Below are 21,762 nucleotides of genomic sequence, written 5' to 3' on the forward strand. Positions count from 1 at the left end.
TTTTAATAAATATGCAGTAGTGTGTAAATAAATATCTAAGTAAAAGACATTATTGCTGGTTTTATTCTTTGTGGTAACAAGGTTTTTCTGTAATGGAATAAATGAACAGAAGGAGGTAGCAAAGAATCCATCATGTTGAAATAAAGCATAAATAAACCCGTGGTTCACTTACAATAAATAAAAGCTCTGCTTAGTGACAGGATGTGAACTATTACTCTGAGCTTTTACACATTTTCTCATTCTCTGTAGTTTTAACTGTCAGTGAATAACTAACATCATTGGGTCTCAGTTAAAGTGCTTCCAGGTTCAAGCAGCAAAATACATCAGTTTAAGAAATCAGCCAATAATCCAGGCTGTTTGACTTTAGCTTTGGTTCCACAGTGCTCAGCAGCTGTTACTGACCAGCTTTATAAAAAAAACAACTATAACATCCCTACTGCACATCTTCTACAAGAACACGTCCAGATAAGGATTTAAAATATTTCTTCCTAACACTCTACAGCTGACTCTGATCTACAGATAGTCTTCTGGCAACGTTCACAGTTCAAACATGTTCAACATGTATTTAGATATGGGCTTAAAAACTAAAACATCAAAATAAACATGATACCAGATCAGTTTCACACAAATGTTAAATCAACATCATAAAAATAGCTGCTCTGTTTACACAAAATTAGTTTCTTTTTTGGTCTAAAACTCTTATTTTTTTCCCCTTCTTGAAGATAAATCCAGAACTGCTTGGTCTCAAAGTTTGGGGGATTCCTGCAGAGTCATGCAGCGACCACAAGGGGGCGCTCCAGCAGAACAACAACAGAGTCCAGAGTCAAACAAGCAGCAGGTCTTCTGCTGTTTTAGGTTAAAGTCCTCCAACATTTGCTGAGAAACAGACGGACTGCAGAGCTGATGAAAGAAATAAAGGTGCAGAGAAATCACGAGTCTCTCTGGACCCATCATCCATGGTCCTCTGACTGAAGGCTCGGCTCTTCTCCAGGGTTTCCTTGATGCTGCAGTTGCTGGTTTGAATCCGAGCCCTCAGAAATCTGCAGGAGAGAAGACCTCATGGAGCTCCTATCTACATGAACACAGAACTGCTCTTGAACAAGGCATCCACACTCCAAGGTGGAGAGTTTCTCTTTAAATCTGTAAAAACAAGCAGGTTTATCATTTAATAAATGTTCTGATGGAGGAAGACGCGCCGCCATGTTTGAATGATTTCTGACTCACTTCTTGCCCATTTTATGTTTGAAGATGAAAAGTGAAATCAGAGAAATGAAGGAAATAACAGCAAAACACAGAGGCAGCCTGGACCGGGTTCCTGGAATAAGAACAGATAAAACAATCAGAATACACAAAAATCTCCCAGAAAAGTCACATTTAGGTTATTTTCAGCAGCTGAAATGTTTCTGTTTGGACCTGCGGACTCACCGGTACTGATGGTCTCCTGCTTTGTGGCTGGAGTGGTGATGTTTCTATCAGGAACCGGTTCTGTTGTCGTCATTTTAACAAAGTTTGGGTCTGAAACAGCAACAGTAGCAGGATTGATGAGACTCTACAGAGAAACTCTCATTAATCACGACCAGAACCTGCAGTTTGGAGCCGTTTACTCACCGACAACCAGCAGAACTTCTGCATCTCTCCTCAGGCTTGCTTTTACCAGCTAATGTTTGAGGCTTTTGTGTTTATTTAATTTTAACGGACGTATGTAGGAGTTAAAACAAGGAAAAAGCTAACGGCTATTAGCATCTCCAGGTGAAACAAAGAATGTAAAAAAGAAAAAAAATAATGATTCCAATGGGGAAAGCATGGAATGTCTCTAGGAATACAGTATTATGAACGTTGGCGTTTACTGAAGTAGACACTAAACCTGATGAGGCTCAGATGTGAGCCTCTGATATGAGGCTCTTAAAGTTGCTGTATATTGTTTTATTTAATTAATAACATTGGTCTTCAATCACACCGAGCTGCTGCTTTACTCTGAGGCATTGCAGAGGTTCAGGCTTGGTCCGGTATTATTTAATACTGTTTTATTAATTAAGCAAACCGGCATTATGATAGTTCTGAGATACTGTCACTAGATGATTCCATGTCTGTGGTGTAGATAACATTAATTTATCATCATGAAATGACAACATGACCTACTGAGTGAACTCACCAGAGACTGTGATGCTGGTCCCTGCAGAACCAGAACCACCATCAGTCTTCACACCACAGTAATACTGTCCAGAGTCTTCAGTCCTCAGTCTGGACACATGGAGTCTGATTCGTCCTTCTCTGAGGACGTCTTTGTCACTCTGGACTCGTCCTGAAAACTGTTCATCCTGAGACTCTGACACCTCAACACCATTATGGACCCGATACAGGACTAATTCTTTCCTAGGAGTTAACAAGCTGCAGTAGATGAACAGATCTCTCCAGGATCCATCAGGTGTGGTGGTGAAGGTCCACTCCAGAGTGATGCTGTGGTTCTCCTCTGCCTGATAGGAGCTCTGTGTCACATTCACTACAAATGCTGCTGCTGAGGAGACAGAGAGGGAAAGAGAGGAGCAGACACACTGAGAACTGGAACATGGGAGTCTTTAAACTACATCTCTAGAGGCCATGAGTGTTCTCTTTTGGACCATTTCTGAGCTGCAATCTGCACATACAGAGGGCGTTTTCGTCATTGCTGGGGATTTTAACCAGGCAAATATGAAAACTGTTCTCCCTAATTTCTACCAACATGTGGATTTTGCAACTCGGGCAGAGAATACCCTAGACTTAGTTTATACAAATATTAAAGGCGCATTCAAGGCACTCCCCCGCCCCCACCTGGGCTCCTCAGATCATCTCTCTGTTATGCTAATTCCTACATACAAGCCCCTGCTGATCAGAGCTAAACCTGTAGTGAAGCAGGTGACAGTGTGGGCTGAGGAAGCAATGGAGGCGCTCCAGGACTGTTTTGAGTGCTCTGACTGGGACATGTTTAAAGATGCAGCAACTTATGAAGACAAGATCGACATTGATGAGTACACCATGACTGTGTCAGCCTACATCAACAAATGCATTGAGGACATCAGCACCACAAAGACCATCATCACCTGAGCGAATCAACGACCCTGGGTCACTGTGGAGGTCCGTCAAGCGCTAAAAGCTCGGACCTCAGCCTTCAAGTCTGGTGACAAGGAGGCACTGAAAACATCGAGAGCTAACATGAACCGTGCCATCAAGTTAGCGAAGCGGAACCACACTGAGAAGATCCAGGAGCTTTTCCATGACGCCAACAACACCAGGAGCATGTGGAAAGGCATACGGGCGATCACTGAATGCCCACGCCCTCCCACCTTGACACTGCCGACATGTGGAAGACTTTGAGAAAAGTCAACCCGCGGAAGGCCCCAGGCCCCGACAACATACCTGGGCGGGTGCTCAAAGAGTGTGCAGGTCAGCTGGCTGGTGTCCTCACAGACATTTTTAACACCTCGCACGACCAAGCCACAATGCCAGCATGCTTCAAGTCTGCCTCAATCATTCCGATGCCGGAGAAACCTCAAGTCACCTGTTTCAACGACTACAGGCCTGTTGCACTGACTCCCATCATGATGAAGTGCTTTGAAAGGCTGGTGAAAGAACACATCGTCTCTAGTCTCCCCCAACATTCGACCCGTTCCAGTTTGCCTACCGGAGGAACTGCTCCACTGAGGACGCCATCTCCTCTGCTCTTCATCTGAGCCTAGCACACCTGGAGGAGAACACGCACGTGCGGATGCTGTTCCTGGACTTCAGTTCAGCGTTTAACACCATCATCCCACAGCAGCTGGTGGGAAAACTGGAGCATCTGGGCTTCAACACACCCCTTCGAAACTGGCTGCTAGACTTCCTCACTAACAGACCTCAGTCGGTCCGGGTTGGACAGAACACCTCTGATGTCATCACCCTCAGCACGGGCTCCCCCCAGGGCTGCGTCCTGAGCCTCTGCTGTTCACCCTGATGACACACGACTGCGTCCCCAGGTTCACCACAATCACATTGTGAAGTTTGCAGACGACACAACGGTGGTGGGCCTGATCAGAGACGACAACGACCAGGACTACAGAGAGGAGGTGGAGCAGCTGGTGGACTGGTGCAGAGACAACAGCCTGATCCTGAACGTGGAGAAGACAAAGGAGATCATCGTCGACTTCAGGAAGAACCGGCCGCACCATGCTCGACTGCTCATCAACAGCTCAGCTGTGGAGGTGGTCAGTAGCACCAAGTTCCTGGGGGTGCACATCACGGACAACCTCACCTGGTCTGTAAACACCACGTCACTGGTGAAGAGGGCACAGAAAAGACTGTACTTTCTGCGGAGGATGAGGAGAGCCTGCCTTCCCCCGCACATCCTCAAGACCTTCTACAGAAGCACCATAGAGAGCATTCTGAACAGCTGTCTCTCTGTGTGGGGTGGAGGCTGCAGTGCCGCAGACTGGAAGAATGTGAGGAGAGTGGTGAGGACAGCAGAAGGGATCATTGGGGCTCCTCTTCCCTCCATTAAGGACATTTAATCACAGTGCTGTGTGTCCCGAGCCCATAACATCATCAGGGACCCCTCACACCCCCACCATGAACTGTTCTTGCTGCTACTTTCTTGGAAAAGGTTCCGCGGCATTCGCTGCAGGCCCTCCAGGCTCTGTAAAAGCTTTTCCCCTGCTGCCATCAGACTGTTGAACTGCTGAAGCTAAAACTGGACTCTGTACCACATGTGTCTGCATTGTTTACATCTCAATTGCTGTACTGTGAAATCACTGCTGCACTTTATCCTGAAACTGTCCTGCAAAATTACTTTATATCCTGCAAAATTACTTTATTCTGGAATCCACTGCAATTCACTGAAATTCTTAAGCTGTATGCAAATTAAATTTCGTTCTGTACGGACTCTGTGCATACAAAATGACAATAAAGTTTGTCTAAGTCTAAGTCTTTCTGTCCCATGATGCTCTCTGTGCTGTCAGAGCTCTGCTTGATGCTCTTCAAGTCAAACTGCTTGATCAGATGCAGCTGGAGGATTGAAGTGTTCCCTTCACTGACAGACTTTTCACTGATTATTGATGGATTTAGACTGAACAAAGAGAAGATGGAAACTGACCACAGAGACATGAGTTGAGGATGATGAGCAGCAGGATCCTGCAGATCATCTTCTCCCTGTGAGAGGAGACAGAGGAGGAGAGTCAGCAACACATCAGCTCCAGCAGCAATTTTTATGCACATTCTGACAATTCTCAACAGTTATTTCTGTTTTTAACCAGTTATAAAGCCAAACTAACAGATAGATGCAAAAGTTAAAAAGATCTTGATAAAACAAGAATAAATCATTTTAATATTTGTCATTGCAACTTTTCTTTAATCACCGTTTTTCATGTTCAACTGAAAACATGTACAAGCATTCAAGTTCAGTTTCGCATTACATTCTAAACATTTTTCATAGTCAGTTTAAACTGTAAACATTTATGGCTCCTAAACATCTTCCCAGTAGTCTTCATGTTCTCTTCAGCTTCTGTTGTACAGTGTAGTCTTTTCTCTCTCTAGCTGGCCAGTAGAGAGCATTAACACATTCTTGTTCAAAGAAAAGGAAATGCACATTTGAATGTTTCTGCAGTTATTTAGTCCCAAGCACAAAGTGCGAGTGCTGTTCTAGAAGATTTATATTATTTGTTACTTATCAATTACTGTTTATAATCTAAAACATGAATCAAACAGACATATTTTGACTCAAAATTATAGTTCTTAACCACAGCCATCTGAAAAAGAAAAGGTGAGGGCGTCCCTTTTACCAGTATTTCGTTGCTTCTATTGCTTTCAACAATGCAGACGACTGTCCACTGTGGCTCTACGCTCTTTCAGGAGGAGTGAATGCTGCTTGGAGAGACTTGATGCAACCTGCTGGGTTTCCTTAGAGAGGAAACTTTCTGACCAACCTGGAGGATCTGATTGAGATTGACTTTGGAAAGAGCCTTGAGATGACATGTGCTGTGAATTAGCGCTATATAAATAAAATTGAATTGAATATTCAGTATAACAAGACTAGATGGCACCTAAACAACTGCTATTTTTTGTTTAGACTTTGCTTAGTTATAATAGCAAAATTAGGGTTCCACATAATTATAGTGCTATTTATTTGACTAATTTTACTTCTAGAATTAGGATAAAGACAAATAAAACAGAGAAAAATATCAGTCTTGGTGTCACCATCTTACTCAAAGTACAGTATTGGGTCCTACAGGCTAATTATGTATTAGGATTTATTGTACTGTAACGAAGACCCGGTTCGTTACTGTGAAGTAAAAAGAGAGCTCTTACCTGAAACACTTGAGCATGCACATAGCACTTTGGATGGCACACTGCACTTTAAAGTTTTACTAATTTGCACATCCCCAGGCTTCAGCCTGTAGAAATAAGAATGATGAATGTAATTTTGGTGATATCTTTTAAGTGTCAGTGTGTAGTGTATGTGGTATGTTTTAAAGGGTTTTAGAGTGGTATAATGTATTTTTTTTTCTAACCTTCTTCTTCTTGTGTCCAGGTGTCTGGCAAAAAGATTCCCCAGAGACCAGACACCTATTTTAAACCTTCCGGGCCAGACCAAGAACAAAGAAGGCAGGGGGGAGTGGTTTATTGGTTTTAGAACTGCTGGAGAATTATTTATTGCAATTGTGTTTAATTTAGGATTTTGTCTATTTAATTAGTGGGTTTATTTCTACATAATTATTGGTGGGTTTTTATTGGAGGAATTTTACATTAGTTTTAAAGTAACTAATCTTTGTACACCCCTAGTTGTTTTAAGTGGTTTTTACCTAGTTGGGCGGGGCCCCTTTAAAAAGCCATCTTGTTCATTCAGTCATGAGTTGGATTGGAGTTGGAGTTTCCTGAATGCCACCTGCTGCTACTAGGTAAAAACACTAATCTGCTTAACCTCCATGTATATATGGATTGCACTTGCACTTTTTTTGAATGCACTTGCACTTTTTTGACTTTTTTGAATGGAAAATAAAAGGACATGGAAACTGAGGACATTAAACTGCTTGACCTCTCAATTTTTTTCATTGGTACCAACCTTGTTTGTTCCACCGCTCGTGCCAACCTGACTGCACTGATCCACACGGTGGGATAGTGGCGACATGTACATTTAATCATTATTGACAACTCACTGTTGTTAGGGAAATAATTAGTTGTCTGAGAGGATGTAGGTAAGGAGATGCTGTTGTCTTCTACCACACATTGGGAATCCCTGTGCTGGAGGAAGCAAACAGGCTTCATTACTAAGGCAGCTGTAAGGTATTGTATAGTTAGGCATTGGCTTGTTACTATAAAGTAAAAAAGATACGCATCTACTGGAAACATTTCTGTACAGTTGAAACCAGAGGTTTACTTTCTTTTTGTCTTACTGTCAGAGATTAAATCTGAGTAACAATTTCCTATTTTATTGTCTGTTAGAATGAACAAATTTATGTCTATTTGCTAAATGCCGGTTGTCTTTGGTGCCAGCGGCACAAATTTCAAACAGACAAAGCCTGATTAAAGGATACCAAACAACTAAAATGGCAGTAATATCCTAAATGAGATATAGTCCTGATCAGACTCCCTGCTGTCCCCAGGTCCACTCTGGTTGGTTCAGATAAGGTCCTGCAGTCCAAGGCAGCTGACCCCCTGCAGCCAGTCTCTCCATCTGACAGGTTCAGGACTGCAGCTCCTCAGCTCAGTGAGATCCTGTGTGCCTATCAGCCTTCTCTTGGTGACGGTGCACAGATGAGCTGTTTCACCCATGAAGCAGAATCACAAGACACCTCAGAGAGTCTCTGCAGACTCCACAGAGTCTAAACTTAATGGCTTCTTTTCTCACCACAGCCTCTCTTCCAGGCTATAGTCCCACCCCTTGACCAGCCATAGCTAAAGAGGTGATGATGATGATGATGATGATGATGATGATGATGATGCTCTAAAAGAGACCAACCTTAGACAGAACAACTAAACACACAACACATGTAGTCCGTCTCTGTCACACCTTCTACTGCAACATGAACCCTTGCTTATTCAGTTGGTCTCACTTTTCCATAAAAGCGCTATTCAAGTTCAGTCCTTTTAAAACAATTAGTCAGATTTTTTTTTTAAATTCTAAACAACATAAACATATTCACCATTGGGAACCTAGAAGTTCCAGTATGAAATGGGAGCTCTTTGCTTTGTGTAATTTAATTAGGATAAATGGCGATACTTCAATAAAGACTTAAAAAAAAAATGCATGACTCATTGTCCTTGAAACTGTTCCACTGCCTAACAGGTTTCAGCCAATCGCAACAGAGTGACTTTTTTTTTTTAACATGGCGCGGTGCGGACGGCTGCAGGTCGCCTCGGCTGCGTTTTTTGTTTCTCTGCTTTCTCTTTTTTGTGGTGTTTTTTGGAGTGTTTTGATGTTGGTGAGTGCCGTATCTGGCACTCAGGGATTAGGTGCACTGGAGAGGCATACTTTTGGGACTCTAGTGCTGTGTTTTGCTACTTTTTACACTCTTTGAAGCAGTGAGGGGAGATCCCTTTGTCCGCGGCTCCGAGCACATGCACTTTTACTTGGGTGTTGGCTTGTCTAACAGGTCTGTGCAGATTGTATGATGGAAGAAATGTGTGTGGAAAGTTAAGATAAATTACATGAAATGGGCTACATAAAGTAACTATAACCCAGCTGCACATTTGTTGAAATATTGAAGTCAATATTTTAAATTTTGTCAGTGTCAGTTACACTTCTACTTCCAGTGTAGATGTAAATACAATACATTTATTTGGAGTCTCCTGGATTATTTTGCTGTGTCTTATGATACAGAGAGTATGTTAGATTAAAAAAAAAAAAAAAAAAAAAAAAAAAAACAAGGGTGGGGATTATCTCTGCGCATTTCTATATCTTCAAAAGAAAATACAGGATAAATCTACAGAGAACAGACACAGTTTGACATTATTTGGTTAAATAGGCATGTATTTACTGTCTGTCTCTGTTGCTGGTAAATTTTAAATGCAAACCTTTTCAAAACGGAAAAATCAGAATCAGAAATACTTTAATAATCCCAGAGGGAAATTACTTTTGTTACAGTCAAAAAGTAAAAAGTCCCAATTCAACATTCATCAGAGCCAGTGGTGCTTTAAACATTGATAAACAGCATCTAGTGTGCTTAGTGCTTATAACATTTGTATAAATGTAGCAAAACATGCTGCTTTTCTCTTAAGACAGACGAAACACGTCCTGACGCTCAAGTCAAGCATAAAAGATAGGAGCATGCATATTGCGTAGGATCAAAAGTGTCCTCACCAAAGTTCCAATCAAACCTACGCCCTTGCGTCCATGTGTGCTGCTGACACTCTGAAGTGGAATCAGAGACTGGAAACAGAGTTTTGTAGCAATATTGACAGCAACTTAGATAAGGGACCAAGTTGTGTGGGTCACGTAGTGCATTTTGCTGGATCAAAGCTGTGATATAAGCTGTGTGTCCCGCGCATGATTCACAGTGATTCAAACGCATAAGGTGTTTGGCTACATGTTAGTTGCTCCTGCGTGGGTCAGGTGCCTTTGTGCGAACCCTCCAATAAAATCCTGCAGGAGCCCCTGGGTGCAACAACAATCCTGACAGTGCAACCTACAGTTTGCTCTGAAAGGTTTTCTGCGTCACCAACGAAACAAAAAGCTGCTGCTGGCATTAAAAAGTGTGGGGGCTCTGATCGTGTATTACTATGCTTGTTTAAAAAAAAAAAAAAAGGAGTAAATGGACTGAACTTATATAGCACTTTTCCAGTCAAGCTGACTACCCAAAGTGCTGTACACTAGAGCCACATTCACCCAGTCACTCTCACTAACGTGCACACATTTATACACCGAGACACAGCTCGGTAGGCAACTTGGGGTTAAGTGCACATCAACCTGTGGCAAGGGGAAGCTGGAATCGAACCAACAACCTTCTGGTTGCCAGACGACTACTCAACCCATCAAGCCACAGTCGCCCCTTAATGGCTTCTTCTCTCACCACAATAGCAGTGCGCAGCTTCAGTTGCTTGGAATGATGGAACATTATATTATGCAAAATTTGCAAACTAAAGCATAATTAGCAGTCATAAAGTGTATAATCTGGGTTTTAAAACCCAGTCAGCTTGGGTCAGACGTGACTATTTAGCGCCGTTCAAATTGTTTTAAAGTGCAGTTCAAGTGAATTCGGACCTCACTGTGGGACCCGAGTGGTAAATTTAAGGTTATCATCAATAACAAAAACAAATTAAACTAAGAGTAAAACAGGTTTGATATCGCAGGGGTGAGCAGTGTATTTAAAACCAACAGAATTACAATTTTAAACACATTACAATAAAAATAAAGCCTAAATACTGTACAGCGAATAACCCTAAAAGCTTTACTTAAAAGTGCAAACATACTTTAAAAATAGTAATAAAAAGTCCAGCACCAAAACATCCTGCAGTTAAGACGAGAGTGCAGACTTCCCAGTAAATCCCGTTGTAATGTAAAATATGATAGTTTACTGGATTAAGGAAAGTTCTAGTATACTACATGCTATCACACAACAAGTTTTGAGAATTTGGATACATTTGCTCTTTATTTTCCAAAGTTTTTGGGGGAGGAGAGGAGATAATGGATATTTCAGATGTCTGAAAGACCCCGTTTATTTATTTTTATTTTACAATTTTGTAAACAGCTGCCGATTAAACTGAATGTTAAAGCCTTGGCATGATTATAGGAGTTGTTTTACCAATAAATCAATTAGAAGCGCCGTGAAAACGGCTGCAAAGCGCGCTCCCGACACGGGGGTAACAGATTTGCACAAGGAAGAGAGACTGACAGAGCAGGCTGTAGAGGAGCTGCAGCTGTTGCGCAACAGCTGAGCTCAGCTGAGCTCAGCTGTTGCGCAACAGCTAAAAAAAAAAATCCACCTTCCTACACTCACGCCTTTTGCAACACTTCCTTGTGCAGATCTCAGCTAAAAAGAAGGAAAGCAGGTTAGACCAACAACCACGCTACCGAGCAAGATCTTATCCACGGAGCAATGTGTAGTCATAACTGACTCAGAGTAAACAGCAAAGCCAGGGTGTGTAGTAATTTGCCAGGACATGCATTAACTCCGCTTTTAGAACACAGGACCCATATGTAGGAGCATTTAGCAGCCAGAGATCAGCTTGCCTGCATCGGCTCAGGCTGGATGAAAACGGCGCTGAATGTGCGGAGCGCAAATCAACAGCAAACCTAGAACAAACTTCTCCATTAGAACTGTCTTATCTAATTCCTCTCTTCCCCCACCCAATAAAAAAATTATAAAAAAATGAAAGGGAACTTTTGCCCTGGGGTTTGACAGAATTCACAACAGTTGTGTATTCATGTAAATAAAACAAACAAAAGACCAGCAAGGCTCACCTTTAACAGGTGTCCAGACCAACAATTCTGAACGGATGAAGAGAATCTCTCAGAGACCTGCAGCTCTCACCATCTCAGCCTCTCTGCTCTGACTTCCTGAACACTGAATGAAGCGAAAGACGTGCTGCCGCATCTCCACCCCCTCTACTTACCAAGTCCCTCCCAGTAACGTACAACCTAACCACAACCCATTCAATGTGCAAGAACATGTTTTTAATATTGTGAGTGGAAAAAAGGTTTGTGACTATAAAGTTGAAAAGATACTTATCTACTGGACACGTTTATGTACAGTTGATACCAGAGGTTTACTTTCTTTTTTTGTCACTGTCAGAAATGAAATCTGAGTAACAATTTCCCCTTTTCTATTGTCTGTTAGAATGAACAAATTTATGTCTATTTGTAATGTCGGTGGTCTTTGGTGCCAGCGGCACGGACAAACGGACAAAGCCTGATTCCAGCTCCTCAGCTCAGTGAGATCCTGTCTGCCTATCAGCCTTCTCTTGGTGACGGTGCACAGATGAGTTGTTGCACCCATGAAGCAGAATCAGAGACACCTCAGAGTGTCCCTGCAGACTCCACAGTCTACCCTAAATGGCTTCTTCTCTCACCACAGCCTCTCTTCCAGGCTAGTCCCACCCCTTGACCAGCCATAGCTAAAGAGGTGATGATGATGATGATGATGATGATGATGCTCTAAAAGAGACCAACCTTAGACAGAACAACTAAACACACAACACATGTAGTACTGCAACATGAACTCTTGTTTATTCAGTTACTTTACCCTAAAAGCGCTATACAAGTGCAGTCCATTTAAAACAGGAGTGCCCAAACTTTTCACCACATGGGACATAATTATACAGTTAAAAGCACTTTAGGGACAAAAAATTAATAAAAAACAAACAAACCATTTTTAGGTTGTAAAAATGTTTTACCTCCTCTACAAAATGTGATAATTTCCTTTGGTTCTGTCAGAAACAGAAGGACCCAGTATTCAGGACGAACAAACAGTTTATTGTGAACAACTGAGCGGACGGCGCCGGTGATCTCAGCGGGAACCTCTGGTCTTATGTTCAGTTCTGGTGTAGCGGTGGTCCGGGAGCAGGCTAAGGTCAAAACCGTGTAGGCAATCGGGAGCAGGAAAATCCGAAGGGGTTGAGCAGGAGCTGATGTCCGGAATGCAGTCAATGGTCAGTAACAGGAGGTCAGAAAGCCGATGAAGTACCAAGGGATAATCCAGAGCGAAGTCGGGTCACAGTCCAGAGATCGGTACACGGGTAACAAGAGATCAAGCAGGATATCAAGTCGGGCGGGCGTCTAGAAACAGGCAAACGGATCAGGAAGGAACAGGCAAACTTGGAGGTCAAGGAACAGAACAGGAAAGGAAAGGAACAGGTAATCAGAATACAAAACGCTGGAACAGATCAATCGCTAGGACGAAATAAGCTGGCACTGCTGTCTTGTCTGAAGGGTGAATATATACTGTCAAACGCAGGTGCAACAGGTGAGCAGTAATGAGAACAGGGCGGAGTAACAACAGATGTGAAATGGGTGAACCGACCAGGTAACAGTACCAAAATCATGACAGGTCTGGCAATATAAGAACAGGACTTGGGTCAGTATTTCATTGAAAAAACTCCCTATATTTAATAAGTTTTGATAAATACATTTAAAGCATATTTTATTGCACCATAGTTTGCATTTGAGTATAAGTCATTGGATACCTGTTCTATTTACTAAAATCTTAAAGAGTACAAATCTGGTCCATAAAAGACGAATGCTTCATGTTGTACCTAACATTTTGAATTGTAAGATTTGACCTTGTCTTATAATTATGCCCTAATTAAAAATAAAACCTTTCCATCTTCACTAGTCACCTGTGCTGGTCTTTGTTGAAATGCTGTTGGGGGGAGCACACAATCTATACAAGAGACGCAAATAACCCCAGGGCCACTTTGGACCTGCCTGATTTAAAAAAAACTAGTAAAACATTACATGTTGCACATCAGATTTCTTTTTATTATTCTAAACAACAAAAACATATTCACCATTGGGAAGCTCTTTGGATTTTGTAATTTAATTGAGACGAATCACAAAACTTCAACAAAGATTTGGGAATGTAACAAACAAAAGATAAATGCATGACTCATCATTCTCATGGAAGCTGTTATCAAAACTGAAGGAAAAGTTGTTCTTTTGCGTAACAGGTTTCAGCCAATCAAAACAGAGCTGCTCTGTCACATGACCCTTGGCCCTCAGTCAAGCAGCAACCGTAGACATAATATAAGAGTAGACGCGTCATTGGGCGGGTTCTGCCTATGCTGCGATGCGTCAGAGCGTCCGCCATCTTAAATGTGGCAAATCTGCAGTTACTCAGTCACTTAAACAGTATCAGAGGGACTTTAATCTCTGAATATACTTTGTATTCGTAGTATTTCTTTTTTGTAATATTACAAGTTTATTTTCGTATCCCTTTAGCTTCATTCTCCTGAATTTATTCTCGTAAAGAATAAAAATATTTAAAATAATCTAACCTGGCCCTATTACTCCAGGAATGAAATAATTCTGCAAACTGTGATTATTCTGGAAATGTTCCCCCTTAATTCTCATAATATGATGTTTTTATCATAACATTATCACTTTTGTGTTTGTTTGTTTATTTTTACTTTATTCACCTAGGACTTTTTTTCCTCATATTATTAATTTTATCTCTTTAATACTCACCCAAAAAGTCTGTTCCTAAAGGTTCACATGTGACACGGTTTTATGAAATAATGAAGACCACAATTTTAGATTTAACAAATTGATCCTTATATTCATAACACATACACACAAATATATATATATATATATATATATATATATATATATATATATATATATATATATATATATATATATATATATATATATATATGTATATGTGTGTGTGTGTGTGTGTGTGTGTGTGTGTGTGTGTGTGTGTGTGTGTGTGTATTTATTGCAGCACAGGAATGAGGCATCTTTTCTGATCCACGTTCACAATAACAGAACTCAACTTTTTTCTGCCACATACAATATGGCGGTGACGTTGGCGTGCGAACCTGCGCCCAATGACGCGTCTACGTATATATGTCTGTGGCAGCAACAAGGAGTCTTCAGCCGTTTAAAGCCTGAAGTAAAGGTAGGATCTGACAGTGACGCTGGGAACCGTTTCTCCTTGTTTCTATAATGCGGTGATGGACTAACATGGCAGATTCAGAACATTTGATCAACTTAAAGTCTGATCACTTTAAACAGGTCAGCAGAGCTTCATGTCTGTAAAGAATCTGAAGTGTCACTCGTTCACTCATGCTGGCTGGGTGTACCTTCCTTTTTATTTTAACCAACTAAAGTAGCCTTTAGGATTTTGCTGAGAGAAAAATAAAATCTGTAGAGGAAACCTGGAGTGATATTCAGACGACTAGATGTTTCTAGGCTTACTGGGGGAGCAGATTCCAGCAGATGGTGTAATGTTACAGAAGAATGTTTTCTGATATAAGTGAGACAAAATAGAAAAGCCAGCGACAGATATAAGCTGGTAAAGACCGTTATGACTCAGCAAACTGTCAGCAACAGGAAAAAAATACCCGCAGACCCCTAAAAGGCTCCACCTTTCACTCTGACAACATTTAAAGTGGGAATACTTCATGGCAGCCAAGGATTTGACAGGGAGAACCAGCAGATTTGATAGAGAAAGTAATGACAAAATATAGGAACATTTTGAAAAAACAAAAACAAAAGTAACATCAAAAATGTATTAGAAGGAAAGATTTTATTAATTTAATATAACTGAATAAAACCAAAGTTGGTGTATTTTTATTATATAGTGGTAAGTAAAGGAGGATATAAAGACAGTTCCTGCTTTATAGTTACTGACATGAATTCTAGAAAAACTATACAACAAAATAGGTAAATAGTTTTTTATTGTGAAGTTTGAAGTTTCAGTTTGAAGAAAAATATGCTGGCAGAACTCTGATACCGAGCTGGTGTTTCCAGGGTCAACATACATTCCAGTGAAATGTCTCCTCTGCATTTAACCCACCTGTAAGGGTCTTGCTCAGGGTCCCAGAGTGTCAGTCTGTGGGAGTCAAACCCAGAACCTCCAGGACAAAATCATAATGCTAACCACTACTCCCCACTGTTTTCTATCTCAGCCAGAGTTTTCACAGCCTAACTGTAGCTCAGGTGAAAGTCCCTCTGCGTCTGTCTATCATGAGGACCCTGCTGATGCTCATTGGAGTGAACCTCCACCTCACGTCTTGGTGGCTGAAAAAGCCTGAAAATAAACTACAAAGTCTGCAATCTCTACTCTCTGGACATTTTGGATTGATATCCATGAGGTGGACTGTGCTTATACACCATGTCACACAAAGGATTGTGGGATTCCTTACAGCTGCTTAGTGCCCATAAGGGACATAGCGAGGTTTCAGTGCTAAAGTAGCTGCTAGCTAGAGGAAGCATACAGGCTACATAATACTTGGGCGTTGGCTTGTCTGGCAGGTCTGTGAGGACTGGGCATGAGTCCAAAGAAGCGCAGGATGTAGGTGCCGTATTCTGTACAAACAGAGTGTGGGGGAGGGGGAGTACTCAACCAGTGGAAATGCAGTAAAAAGAGAAGAAACTCTTATTGTTTGTTTTAATTTTAGTCCTTGTCAAAAAATTAAAAACTTCCAGTACTGCATACCGATGCGTATCGCCCACTTAATGGACACATTCAGTTCATGAGAGCAAAACAAGATGATATTCAAAAATTATTTTTGAGAACATCAAGAATCATCTGCTATACAAATACATCAATACAAATCTGGTTTAATTTTAGTTTTAAACTCATTAATTTGAAAGCCTTACTTGTGATGATGTAGCAGGCTAAGTTAATAATAAATAATTTTTATATTATATTATGTGGAACCCTAATTTTACTCTCATAACTAAGGAAAAGTCTAAACAAAAATAGCAGTTGTTTAGACGCCATATAGTCTTGTTATACTGAATATTCAGCTGAACTAAATTTTACCTACATAGCACCAATTCACAACATGTCATCTCAAGGCTCTTTCCAAAGTCAAATTCAATCAAATCCTCCAGGTTGGTCAGAAAGTTTCCTCTATATATCTAATCCCTTTATAAAAGGATCTGTATAAAGACCTGCTGTCCACAGACAATCGTTCTCTTCACACGTTGTTCCTCAACAGCAGCACTGGAGGAACACCCCCACCATGGAGACAGCCTCCTAAACCTGAATGTGTTTGGACACCCATGGACATTTGCAGAGTCGGCCAGGCTGAGTCGTCTGTTTTCTGAGAAACCAACATCAGAATTTAAAAGCCGACTGTACTGGAGACGGTTTGTAACCTTTCTCAGCTGTTGCAGGAACATTGAGTTGAGACGACGTGAAACGATCTCCTCTCCTGTGGCCAGGCTGAGAGGAAAGCTGATCTGAAGTCACCCACTGCATCCGGCACAGGCCCTGACAAGAAGCAGCTACACCAGGGAAGCTGAGCAGAGGTTCCCACTACCACATGCTGCAGTCCCCACAGTGCTGTTTCCTAAAGCCTAGAACCCAGAGCTGCCTCCTAACAGCCATGTGTGGAGCTACTAGCTGCATAGCCGCCTATAGCTGCTCAGACAACCAGCCTTCACTCTGCTTCAGCTGCTTTCACCTGGATACCCCAAAGAGAACCAACCTGACATGGAGGCACCGACTGGTTAGACCCCCATTAGTAACTATCAATCTGCTGTGTCTCTATGGTTCATTTGTTTCTGCAGGCAGAGTGGACCGTGCTGTGTCATACACTGATGATCACAGAGGAGAGGAAACCTCAAAGAGTCATTAGTGAGGGTGGGAAAAATGTGGATCTGTGCCAAATGGGTAATGGAACTGAATATTTTAGAGTTATTAGGAGCTGACGAGTGTTAAAACTATTTCAGCATGAAGTCGTATCTTCATTCTCTTCATTCCATTACGCCATAAACCAAAGTTGTTGAAGTGAACAGAAAGAACTTAACAGCTAAACAAAGGTTATTCAAACAAAGGTGTGTTCTTAAAGGTGTGTACTGTTCTAACTAGCTTGTTTTTTCTCTGGTTGACTCCGATTCAAGCCTGTTTGTGGTTCATTTATCTAAATTGAGCATTTTTAAGGAATTTAACCCCATTTACCATGAAGAAAGTTTTTGATCAGCTCTCTGTCTGGTAATGATCTACCCTGAAAATCAGCGTCACTGACTGTAGAAATGGTGAACATTAGTCGTGTAGCTTTCTTCTCGTAGCCATGTCTTTATACACGTTGCATAAATCTATTTATCGAGTCATGCTTTGAATTGTCTTATACATTTTTTTTAATAAAAAATAAAATCTCCTCGCTTTAGTTTAATATCAGTAAAACAACACTTATACGTTGCTGCTAAAGTTTAATCCAGTTCCACAACAGAGACACTGCCGTGTTCTGCAGGTTTTTACTACTGTCATGAATTTCCCTCCACTGAAGTGCTGTTCCTGGTGTCAGTGCAGAAGTGAAACTTCCTCCCACACACAGTACAACAGCCTAAGACTGATGTGTGACTGAAAAGATCATTCATGTGTGTAAGAGCCGTAACATTTCACATGACAGGCGAACACTCTGATCAACACTTGTGTGGTGGGCATGCTGATGTAGCGTCCATCTGTTAATGTCTGAGTCTTGTCTGGCAGAGGAAGCTCTCAGAAAAGACTCAGCGATCCAGCTGCACCTCAAGGACAAAGGACAATCTTTAGAGGACCAAAATGTTCACATTTTGGACAGAGAAGACAGATAGTTGTAGGGAGGGTTGAAGGAAGCTATTTATGTGAAGCGAGTAAACCGCATGGCTTTGATTCCTGCCAATTTTACCCACAATTCCCACCTCCATGCATGTGACCACAGCATTCCTCCTGGGAGCCAGGCTAAAGATGATAACCACTCTCATTGTTGGAGCGATCAGTTCCAGGTGAATTTACACGTGAATCTAAACTCTAACAAGGCCTGCAGGTCTATAAAGCTTGGAAAACCACATTACTCCAGACATTTTGAATTGAGACATATTTCTAGATGGAAAGCAGAACTTCTTCAGCTTCAGAATTGAAGTCCAGTTGTTTTATTTTTTAACCTTTTTTGGATTATCATGACCTGGATGACTGAGAATCTTCACCAACTTTAATTTTTGTGTTTCAGAACAATTAGGATGAAGCCAGTTTGTCTGAAACTGCTAAAGCTGCGGTGGTTTGAGGTGCTGACTCAGCACCTGTTGTCATTTTATTGTAGGAACAGGAACTTTTAAAGCACCAAAATAAAATCCTGCATTGTTCTAGACATATTTTCTAAGCAAACAGCTGATTAGATTCTCTGTCTTTACTCTGAAAGGCACAAGTATGTGGAGGGACACCACTGAGGCTGAGTAGGTAGTGACAGAAGGTGGAGGTGATGAGGACAACTAAGACCTGAGTCTCACATGATGGAAAGAGAACATCTGGACCAGATGTGATGGATCTAATCTCTGTGACCCCCAGTAAGGTGTGACGGTGTGCTATGGGAGCTGCAGAGTGCAGGAGAGGAAGGACTTAGCAGGCAGGGCATTATGGGATGCCGTCTACTGGACCTTAACACAGTCTATGCTGCAGGAGTCCAGAAAAGGTCCAGATGTATCTCCACAGAACTCACCCTGGTAATGATGTTTGACCCACTTCCCTCAGGGAGAAGAGTCAGGAACATTAGATCAAAAACTAGTAGACCTAGGAAGTTCTTGATTCTTGACAGGAAGCAGTCCACCTGGAGGAGCCTGTGAAGCTTTGAGCTTCATGTTTTATTGAGAAGCTTCTGACTGAAGACTCTGTTGTTGTACAGCAGTCTGATGAAGAGCAGGCTCAGGGTTGTCTGTGATGTTCTTCATTTTATAGTGTTATGGTTGAGTTTTGGTTTGGCTTTGTTTTTCTGTTATTTTCATTTTTTCATCTCTTTTGGGTTAGGTTTGACTTTATTTATTGTTAGTTTTCAGTCATCAGTTATTTTCTGTCATTTTTCACTTCACCTCCTCAGCAGTCAGTCACACCTGAGAATCATTTACCAGTTAATTAGTCAGATCCTTGTTCCACCTGTTAGTGCTCTATTTAAACCTCCCTCTGCCTTCAGTTCAGCACTGGGCCGTCATCATTCCACACCTCTCCATGCCAGTCCCCGTTTTTGCCTTGGAAGATTTGTTTTTCTTGTTTAAGGTTAGTCCTGCCAGTTTCTATTGACTCATACTTTGCTGTTTGTCCCTGGAGAAGTTCTGCTCTGTGTCCTGGTGTCTCCAACGAACTGCTAACCTGCTGTGGCTACGGGGCCTGCTAGCCGAGCAGTACTGAGCTTTCCCTGCTGCATGTATAGTTGTGACTCTCTCTCACTCCGGGCCGTCAGCTCCTGCCATCACATTCATCCCTGACCTTCTGCAGTCCTGAACCTCCGGTCTTCATCACTCACCACCCAGCTTACTTCCTTCAATAAAGACTCAAACTTTTAGTCCCGTGTGTGCGTCCTGAGTTCATCGGTAAACAAAACCCTGACATATAGAGAACCATTCTTCTTTGTGAAATCATCTCCAGAGGTTCTAGAGGAGAACCCAGAACAGAACCAGCATCTCTATCAGCTTGTTGAGCTTCTTTAAGTCAGTAGCTCTGGTGCTCCTACTCCAACAGATGAAGGCAGAGGAGATCACTCTCTCCTCTACAGACTTTTTAGGTGTGAGTGTGTGCATGAATGGTTGTTTGTCCTGTCTATCTCTGTGCTGCCCTGTGACAGACTGGCGACCTGTTCAGGGTGAACCCCGCCTCTCGCCCAGTGAACGTTGTAGATAGGCACCAGCAAGAAGGACGAGTGTGTTTAAAAAAAAAAAATGGATGGAGTCCTGTGTTAATTACCTTTACCTGTCATTTAAAAAAATGTTTGTCCTGATACCAAATGAATTATAAGAGAATGAAATCATTCCCACAGACACGCTTTAAACATATCAATATCTGTGGAAAAGGTCACTGGAATGTTTAGCAGAAACACCAACTCCTGTGAAACTGTTTCCAGGCTGATAATCTATGGCTTATTGCTACAAATAGTGTGTATCACGTGCTTTTATGAGACATTTAATTATCTCTGAGTTCACAACAAGGAAGGAGGAAATACCTGCCTCAGCTATAAATAACATAAAATCAAACACATCTCTCCTGGAAGATTTATTAATGAACAAAGTTCCCGTAATGGATAACTCAGTAGCTCATTAGCTGCTTAATGTTTCATCACAATAAACTGTTTTATGTATTATTGACTGAAATTTAATTCGTTTTACCTTTAAATCCATCGTCCAGAAGACAATGTTTATGTCTGTAACCAGATAAATCACTCCAAGCCCAATTAACCTGGAAAATGTTTCATTGAATCAAACTGAATTGATGAAACTGTTACTTAAACTCATCTTTAGGTAATAACATCATTTGTGTGAAGTTTAATTTAAGTAAAAACAAAAAAAAAACATGTAAAAATTAATCAGGTCGACTGGCTTCATCCTAATTGTTCCCAAATACAAAAGTTAAAGACTCAGCCACAGTATTTTTAGCAAATGTGCTAATCTGTGTATAATTGTAACTGTTCATTGTAACTTTTTTATACTGTATGTGTTGTCTTCGTCATCATTTATTTGTTGATATATTGTTGGATTTGTACAGTATCCTCGAAGTGGGCTTTCGAATGAAATACATTATCATTAATATTATTATTACTATTATTATTATTATTAGTAGTAGTATTATTAAAGCCATCATGAGCAATGTGTTAATTACCTTTACCTTTCATTAAAAATAAGTTTCTCCTGATACCAAATGATTTATCAGAGAATGAAAGTATTTCCACAGATACGCATTAAACATATCAGAGTATCTGTGGAAAAGGTCACTGGAATGTTTAGCAGAAACACCAACTCCTCTGAAACTTTTCCCAGGCTGATAATCTACGGCTTATTGCTACAAATAGAAACTCCCAATATGAAATCACCTAAAAATAGAACCTCACTCTCTCAATGGTTTAGCGGTAGAAACCAGTTTACTCGGTTCCTGAAGGAGTGGCTGCATATCTGAGCCTTTGATTCACAGCAGAGCAGAATCCACTGAGAGTAATCAGACTAAAAATAGCAGCGACGTACATTTATATCATCATTAAAACTAGCTATCAAAAATGTAATTCCAGCAGGTGTTTATGCGTGTGATAGCACAGCAGTCTGCAGGTTTGATCCCCATCAGCTCTCATCAGTGGGATGCCTGCAGATTATTCTGTCTTTTTATTTCTTTGTCCTCGTCATCCTGTTAT

The 21,762-nt window shown here is 41.2% G+C and overlaps 2 protein-coding genes and 1 long non-coding RNA gene across 3 annotated transcripts in view; 1 reads left to right on the plus strand and 2 right to left on the minus strand.

Moving 5' to 3' along the window:
- LOC118565789 overlaps positions 1 to 21,762 on the minus strand; it is a 39,347-nt gene continuing 17,585 nt past the window's right edge. Inside the window, exons 4-6 of the mRNA XM_036146793.1 lie at positions 1,426 to 1,515; positions 1,225 to 1,315; positions 1 to 1,140 (exon numbers count right to left, since the gene is read on the minus strand). Coding sequence (XP_036002686.1) covers positions 951 to 1,140; positions 1,225 to 1,315; positions 1,426 to 1,515 — 371 coding nt within the window. The 3' untranslated portion in view covers positions 1 to 950. The remainder of the gene's footprint in view (positions 1,141 to 1,224; positions 1,316 to 1,425; positions 1,516 to 21,762) is intronic.
- Positions 2,058 to 5,544, minus strand: LOC118565799 (butyrophilin-like protein 2). Its single transcript, XM_036146817.1, has 2 exons — positions 5,102 to 5,544; positions 2,058 to 2,515 (listed from the first exon to the last, which is right to left on the minus strand). The coding sequence occupies exons 1-2, from the start codon at positions 5,148 to 5,150 to the stop codon at positions 2,136 to 2,138; spliced, it is 429 nt and encodes a 142-aa protein (XP_036002710.1). The 5' UTR covers positions 5,151 to 5,544; the 3' UTR covers positions 2,058 to 2,135.
- The window catches only part of LOC118565802, a 39,773-nt gene continuing 32,536 nt past the window's right edge, over positions 14,526 to 21,762 (plus strand). Inside the window, exon 1 of the long non-coding RNA XR_004932617.1 lies at positions 14,526 to 14,564. This is a non-coding gene — a long non-coding RNA (uncharacterized LOC118565802). The remainder of the gene's footprint in view (positions 14,565 to 21,762) is intronic.

This window comes from Fundulus heteroclitus, chromosome 14, assembly GCF_011125445.2.
Source record: "Fundulus heteroclitus isolate FHET01 chromosome 14, MU-UCD_Fhet_4.1, whole genome shotgun sequence".
In the NCBI taxonomy this organism is placed as follows: Eukaryota; Metazoa; Chordata; class Actinopteri; order Cyprinodontiformes; family Fundulidae; genus Fundulus; species Fundulus heteroclitus.

Excerpts from the sequence above, each read along its gene's own strand:
- LOC118565799 (XM_036146817.1), bottom strand. The coding sequence starts at position 5,150 with ATGATCTGCAGGATCCTGCTGCTCATCATCCTCAACTCATGTCTCTGT. Across the intron at positions 2,516-5,101 it reads CCTCAACTCATGTCTCTGTG|CAGCAGCATTTGTAGTGAAT; the intron begins GTCAGTTTCCAT and ends CTGTCTCCTCAG.